The sequence below is a fragment of the Harpegnathos saltator genome, unplaced genomic scaffold, assembly GCF_003227715.2.
Source record: "Harpegnathos saltator strain DR-91 unplaced genomic scaffold, Hsal_v8.6 scaffold299, whole genome shotgun sequence".
NCBI classification, from domain to species: Eukaryota; Metazoa; Arthropoda; class Insecta; order Hymenoptera; family Formicidae; genus Harpegnathos; species Harpegnathos saltator.
In genome coordinates this window covers 1-7767 of record NW_020230093.1, presented here as the reverse complement: position 1 = coordinate 7767, position 7767 = coordinate 1, and the positions used below count along the sequence as shown (strand labels likewise).

At 46.4% G+C, this 7767-nt stretch overlaps 1 protein-coding gene across 1 annotated transcript; it reads left to right on the top strand.

Moving 5' to 3' along the window:
- Positions 1-2257: 2257 nt before the first annotated feature.
- Positions 2258-7534, top strand: LOC105181302 (histone-lysine N-methyltransferase SETMAR-like; the record flags this gene model as incomplete). Its single annotated transcript, XM_025299943.1, has 2 exons — positions 2258-2291; positions 7197-7534. Coding segments are annotated over exons 1-2 (372 nt in total), but the record flags the coding sequence as incomplete, so codon positions are not given.
- Positions 7535-7767: the final 233 nt, after the last annotated feature.

Below are 7767 nucleotides of genomic sequence, written 5' to 3'. Positions count from 1 at the left end.
AGGTAATCCTTTGGAAGAGTTAGAGGTTCCCCCGTTATTCTTTTCCTCCCCCTGTGTCCTCTGCTTCCCCCGCCAGGTAACCTGCGCCCATGTCTCCTGTGGCGGTTGTTATCCTCCTGCGGGTCTAAGCGCCTGCCAAAGGCCTCTTTCCAAGGGATCCCAGCCCCAGTCCTCTAGGTTCTTCGCCGAAATCCCCATCTTCGGCTCCTTCTCCTTTCCGATTTGTGGACCAGGAGCCAGCCCGCCCCTCCACCTGTCTGGGCTCGTTCCTGCTCCTCCTTTCTTCTTCTCTTTTCCTCCTTCTTCTTCTTCTTTCTCTTGGCCTTGCCCTTTTTCGCTTCTCCCTTCGGGGCGTCTGCCGGTTTTGCTGGTGGTGGCGGAGCCGGTGTCCCCCCCCTGGAGTGGACTTTCCCCTCTCTTTCCGGACCGGAGCTGGTGTTGGGGACCCTACCCCTTCGGACATCCGGCTGCCCCTTCTCTCCACATCCTGACGAGCCACCACCGCCCTCAAGCGATCAAGCTCAGCCAGGATGCCGAGAGAAGGGCCCAGATTGGCCAAGGCGGCGTCCAAGGCTTTGCACTGGGGTGGGGGCCTCCTCCGGGAGGTTGTCGTTGAACGACTGCACCTCCTCGGACGAAACCCCCCTCCCTACCTTCCTTTCTTCCTTCTTAGGAGAAGAGAACGAGGGATGAGTCTTCGTCCTTCTTTTTTCTTCCTCTTTCTTTCCAGGGTCTTCGCGTCCCTTAGTTCCTCCTCCGTGGACGTGGACCCACTCGACGCCTCCGCGTACGTCCTCCTCCTCCTGGAACATGGTAACGGCGGGAACTCGAGGGGGTCGGAGACTAAGGCGGCAGCAGCTTTCATGGCTTTCAACTCCTCAGCCAGCCGCGCCGTCTCCACCATCAGCCTCCTGTTGTCCTCCCTGAGGCCTTCCATTTCCCTCCTAATATAGGAGGTTGCATCCTCCCTCCCGTCCTGTTCTGCTGTCCTGGCTATTAATGTAGCCATAACGGCCTCGGAGGTGGCCACGGCGCGGTTCAACAGCGACACAAACGTTCCTTTTATGTTTTGGAACGCCGTGCCACTAGTTTCACCGCGCCGAGTGCGCGGCCCACCTCCGAGGTCAGCTCGGAAGCCCTTGCCCCCCTAAGGAGTTTCCTGGTAGAGGGGTTCCGACAGACCTCCTCAGCCGGGCGAGTATCATCCATAGAGCGGTACAGGCCCCTGCCGAGGAGGTTCCAAGCCTCCCTCTTCAGTCTCTCCGAGTCCAACTCCTTTTTGGTCACAGCCTCTTTCTTCTTCCTTTCCCTGATACCTGTACCCTTGAATGTCGTGGCGGGTCTACCACGTTTCTTGGGTACAGGTATCAGGGAAGGTACCTCCGTCAACGATGATCCGCTGGTGTCGATCCTCGTGCTCTTCCTCACACCGCTGGTACCGGCGGTTGCTCCTTCCGCAGCATCAAGATCCGTCCTTCTCGTCTCTGATGCCTGAATGGTCCCACCAAGGCCGCCAGACGCCTTCGATGCTGCAGACTGGGCAGTCCTCAGCGTTGAGGCTCTGGTGACCCTAACGACCGCCTTGGTTGTCCCCAAGGACGAAGCTCCAGTTGTCCCACTTATATCGCTGGCCGCCTTGGACGGCCCGGCCTGCTTGGTTCCTAACGTCGGGGCCTTGGCAATCTTGCTTAGGGCAGGGATCGGGATCCTGGAGCCTTGAGAGAAAACCACGTCAGACCGGATAACCGGACCTCCGACCCGACGCTTCCGCCTCTCCCTTTCCCCTCCCTAGCTCCTTCTGTTCTTCCCTCTCCTGTTCTTTTGGTAGGGTCATCCCCCGTGTTCCCCGGGTGTTGGTGGGGACGGGCTCCTTCTTTACTTTTTGTAAAATTGGGGCCCGGCCCCTGGTACCGGGATGCGAGTCCCGGACCCCAGAGACTTCTCGGTCCCACGTTGGGTGGCCGCCTGATTCCTAGCTGTCAGGCTCACCTTTCTACCCCCGCGGTCGGGGGGAGATACCAGCTACAGCTCACGCCTTGCGCCGGCGAAGGCGGTGGTCGGTCCTCATGTGGCACTTCGGAAGCTAGCCCTCCGAGGTCCACAGCCTTACCCTCCTCGGGGGGAGAGGAGGAGGCTCCTGCCATGCGAACCTCTACCACCTCTTCTTTCCTCACTGAAACGTCCGAAAAATCACCCCCTATCAAAGCGATAGAAGGTAGGCCCTCGGACGGGATGTCACGCCCGTTCATACGGGACCATGAGTTCTGAGATTCTGAGCCTGAAAGCTCTGGGTTTGTTTTTTTATTTAACCGAGGTTTCATTCTGAGTCCCACGAGTGCGGCAGGAAATGGGCGTCGACCCCGGGTAGAGCCCCGCATTACCCGGGGTTAGGCTGACATGTCCCCGTGGTGCGCCAGGTACCACGGGTGAGGAACCACTAGCGACAGGTCACGCACCTGCCATTCATCCCATAAGCATGGCATACCTCAACCGTAGGATTACGTGGTATTTTATGGAGGACCCGCCTCGCAGTCCGGCCAATTATTGCAAGACCCCCGGCGCCAGAGACAGGACCTAGGGTTATGGTATAATAGGCTAGGTTCTGCCGGGGTTCGCCTGGATCCCCCGTACCAGAGTGACAAAACACTCTAGCCTCTGGCAAAGTGTGGGATTATACGTGTTCCACATATACGGGTTTAATTTCGGGGTTTTCCTTCCCCTAGATCGGCTGCCTTCACCAGGCTAACGAGCCCGCTCTGTCTGCGCTGTAGGGACCTTTGGTACAAGTACGGTCCTCCAGTCCCTGGGTAAAACTTGGAGGCAGCTGCTCATCCAGGAGTATTATGGACAATCTTAGTCTGGTCCCTCCGTACAGGCCACCCCGGCATGGTAGAACCTGCCAGGGCTCGAAACCCCAGCCGGTACAGCCCTGTACGTCATCGGGACACGCAAACTCCTCCACCACGGCAAGGTGGCGTCCATGGGGGAGTACTGCTTACGTCCATTGTAGACTACTCTTTAAGCGTCGTCTACAACGGCAGTAAGCAATAAGAAGTAAGCGTAAACAATAAGAAATGGACCTACTACAGTTGATCATTTTTGTCATAATCGACTGTGATTGGTTTATTTTTAACCGCTTATGCTTACTTCTTACTGCTTACTGTCATTGTAGACCACGTTTACGGCCTTTACACGTAGAAAAGTTTTAACCGTTACTGTAATTCCGTAAGAAAATTGACCAATCACAGTCGATCCTTTCTCTTGTGATTGGACAATTTTCTTACAACCTTACGGTTACGGTTAAAATTTTTCTACGTGTGATGGCCTTTACATTTGACCTTTTGATCAGATTTTTTAATCAGAATGAGTTTTACATAAGTCGGTGCTAACAAAAACAAATCAATGATTGGTAGTTATTTAGAAGACGGGTCTCACCTTGGATTTCGCTCAAACTCACCTATCTTATGTATTTTGACGTATAGAAACCGAATCTGCAAGTAAAAATCGTCGCTCGGCTCTAGTTTGCGAGAAATAAATTATTAAAAAATGACACATGCGAGGTTCGGAAATCTGTCATGTCGGTAATACAAAGACTTATGTTCTTTTTAGTCGGAAAATGTAAAATAGTACATGTAAGCGGGGGAGGGGCGAAGCCCTCTCCCCAAAGTATTTTCATATATTAAACATATGAATTTTTAGCTCATGTATAAGTAGTTATTACATAAAAATAACCACTGATGCATGAGCTAAAATTCATATGTTAATATATGAAAATGTCTCAAACATATGTATACATATGTATACATATAGTACCAAACATATGTATACACACATACACACACACACACACGGGGGGGGATGCAAGGGAGTCCTTCGGTCCCCCTCTTGCACCCTCCCCGTCCTCGTTGCGCGTGACAAGTTGCTGTAACTTTCAAAAATTTCTTTCTCATCGTAAATTCCAACACTTTCTCGAAGAGCATAACGCAAGCTACACATATGTTCCTTTATATTGTGAAGTGCGATGGCTCAGTGCAGGAAAATGTCTTGAAAAATTCTTCGCAATAAGAAAGGAGATATTCCTCTTTTTGTAAGACGGATATCCCATAAAATTGGACGAATTTCGATTTTTCTTCGAAGATTTAGACTCGCTTGTTTTAATAACTAATCTAACAAATCATTTAAATATTCTAAATTTAAAGCTGCAAAAGTCCAATCAAACAATTTACGCAATTAGTTGTATTGATGCTTTCCGCAGAAAATTGCTGCTTCTTAAAAATCAGTTGCAAGGTAATGTTCTTCACTTTTTCCCTTCCTGCCAAATTCTCTTTGAAGAACACAGCACAAATTGTAATTTTCCAAAGCAACTGAATATTATTCAATCTTTAATTGATTAATTTGATAGGCGTTTTTCTGACTTTGAAAGTTTAAGACAAGATTTAATCCTCTTTAGCAATCCTCTTACCGCGCAAATCGAGGAACAAAGCCTATTTCTTCAGGAAGAATTGTGCGATTTGCAATGCGATATTTCTTTGAAATCCCGATTGGAAAAGGAGACCGAGATTTCAAAATTTAGATTCTTCATCTTATCCACGTCTTAGAGATTTTGGTCTCCGAATTTTCTCTATGTTTGGGTCCACATATTTATGCGAATGTTTCTTCTCAAGAATGAATTTGACAAAAACGGATAAACGTTCTTCTCTAAATGATACATCACTTTCTTGGTTGATGCGAGCTAGTTCTTTTAAAATGCCTGTGGATATATCATCCATAGTAGAGTCTAAACGACCCAAGACATTCTAGTTTATTTTTTACCAAATGATCGTTTACCTCCTTTCATCTAGTTTTCCTGCCGAGCCACACATTTCATCGTATTTTGTTTTCATTATTTAGTGGAATAGGTCTACTGGGGAAACCACTTACAAAAAACGCATCAGCAATAGTACCTCATGGCTGATGTGAAAATCTATTATAATAGTTCTTTAATTATACTTTTTTTAATAATGTAATTCTTTTAATTATACATTGTAATTAATTATTTATATATATATACGAGGGCGGTCCGATATGTACTTAGCCTCACCGCCCGATGGCGCCACTATCGCAAGAGAAATTTACTATCGTGTAATACATTCTCGTAGACGGCTACTGTCGAAATTTCAGCCGAATCGGACTCGTAGTTTTGTTTTGACCGTGTGTGGAAGCGGGCGTGTCCGCGGATTTTAGAAAAATGGAAAAAGAGCAATATCGGTCGGTGATTCGATTCTTGTTTTTGGAAGGGAAATCGCGTAGCGAAATCAAAGAGCGCTTGGATGCTGTGTACGGTGACTCTTCTTCTTCGATGGCGACCATCAAAAATTGGTTTAACGAGTTTCAACATGGTCGCACGTCGGTTTTTGATGAGCCACGCCCAGGTGCCCCGAAAACGGCTACCACGGAGGATAACATGACAAAAATCCACGATCTCGTATTGGCAGACCGCCGATTGAAGGTGCGCGAGATAGCTGAGACAGTAGGCATCTCAAAAGACCGCGTGGGTCATATCCTGCATGAAATTTTGAGCATGAGAAAGCTGTCGGCGCGATGGGTGCCGCGTTTGCTCACTCCGGACAACAAGCGCAACCGTGAGACCACTTCAGAGCAGTGTTTGACGCTGTTTAAGCGCAATCCGAAGGAGTTTCTGCGTCGTTTCGTGACCGTCGACGAAACATGGATCCACTGGTACACACCAGAGACCAAGGAACAGTCGAAACAGTGGACTTCACCCGGTGAACGTGCTCCGAAGAAGGCGAAGACTGTCCTATCGGCTGGAAAGGTGATGGCCACCGTTTTCTGGGATTCACAAGGTGTGATCTACATCGACTACCTGGAGAAGGGCAAAACGGCTGTACTATGCCGAATTATTGGGCCGATTCGACGCCGAATTGCAGAAAAAACGGCCCCATTTGGCGAAGAAAAAAGTGCTCTTCCAGCATGACAACGCACCGGCTCACACCTCCGCCCTCGCCACGGTCAAATTGGTCGAATTGGGCTACGAACTGCTGCCCCATCCACCGTATTCTCCAGATTTGGCCCCGTGTAACTTCTTTTTGTTTCCAACTTGAAAAAGTCACTCGCCGGGCAGAAATTTGAGTCGAATGAGGAGGTCATCGCCGCCACGGAGGCCTACTTTGCAGAACTCGAGAAAACGTATTTTTCAGACGGATTAAAGAAGTTGGAGCATCGCTGGGTCAAGTGTATCGAGCTAAAAGGAGACTATGTTGAGAAATAAATCGCCACTTTTCCCAAATTTTCGTTTTTCTTTGTAGGCTAAGTACTTATCGGACCACCCTCGTATATATAATTTTTTCCTCGCTTAATAATTACTTTCAAATATATATGTTTATGCGTTATATATGTATGTGGGTATGCGTATATATAATTTCCATGATAGCAAAGTGTGGGAATATATGACTATTGTTATGCATAAAATAATTAATTTTATTGTTGTCATATATTGAAATGTTTATGATTATATCTTCTGCATATCAGTACTATCTTCGAGTCTCTTACTATGCGGAAATACGAAGAGATGTGTTGCGTACATGTATCGCGTGGATCAGGCGGCTACATATGGCGTTACGGGTATATAGACGTGTTCCCAAGTATTTTTTGAAAAGTCCATATGTCAGAAAATGGCTTTATCATATATGGATGAATTCGGAATAAAACATCCTTTCATTTTATGGAAATGAAATTTTTCAATTATAAAAAAATTGGTGAGTGGTGGGAATATGTTTAACATTTTAGCATTTTTTTTAAACGGAAAACATCATTATAAAGTACTCTTTAAACAATTCAGTTTTTATTAAAAGAGTTTTTTTACCTCTTATACTTTTGACGGTGCATGCTCCGAAAGAGAAAAGAGAAAAACCAATTTTCCTTCAAAGGGGTGTTGCACTCCTAAATATGCGATTGGGCACGTATAAAAAAATACGTGGTCCTTACTTTAGTCTACATTCAAAATTTTCAAGTCATCTGCGAATTGGAGAGAGAACGGTTTTCCATGTAATTTCCTTGTAAGTGTCGACAGTCGATATCTCTGACACTTTCATCTTTTTACATTTTCTTGGTTTTTTTATCTCTTGTGGAAGGGGTACATCATCATTCTTTCAACGCATGTTTTATTTTATGATTACCCTTCGAATGTCTTGTTACAGCAATCTTTTGTGTAACCATGGATAAGTTAAAAATTCGTGTTATTTTCAAATATGAGTTCCGTTGTAGAACCAATGTAGCGCAGACAACTCGAAATATCAACGAAGTGTTTGGTGAAGATGTGGCTAATAAACGCACAGTACATCGATGGTTTGAGAAGTTTCGTTCTGGCGATTTTAATGTTGAAAATGAGCCATGTGGGCGACTCGAGACCAAGGTGAATAATGATGAACTGAAAGCTGTAGTGGAAGCGGATATATCTCAAACTACGCGTGAATTAGCAGCAAGGTTTAACGTTACTATTCCAACGATATTGGATCACTTGAAACAAATCGGCAAGGTAAATAAGCTGGATAGATGGGTTCCGCATGAATTAAATAAGCGTCAGAAGAGAAATCGTCTCGAAGCTTGCCTTTCTTTACTATCACGATATAAAGGCGAACCATTTTACATCGTATTATTACGTGTGATGAAAAATTGATTCTTTTCGACAATTGCAAACGTTCGGCACAATGGTTCGATATAGATGAAGTGCCGAAACACAGTCCGAAACCGAATATTCACAAAAGAAAA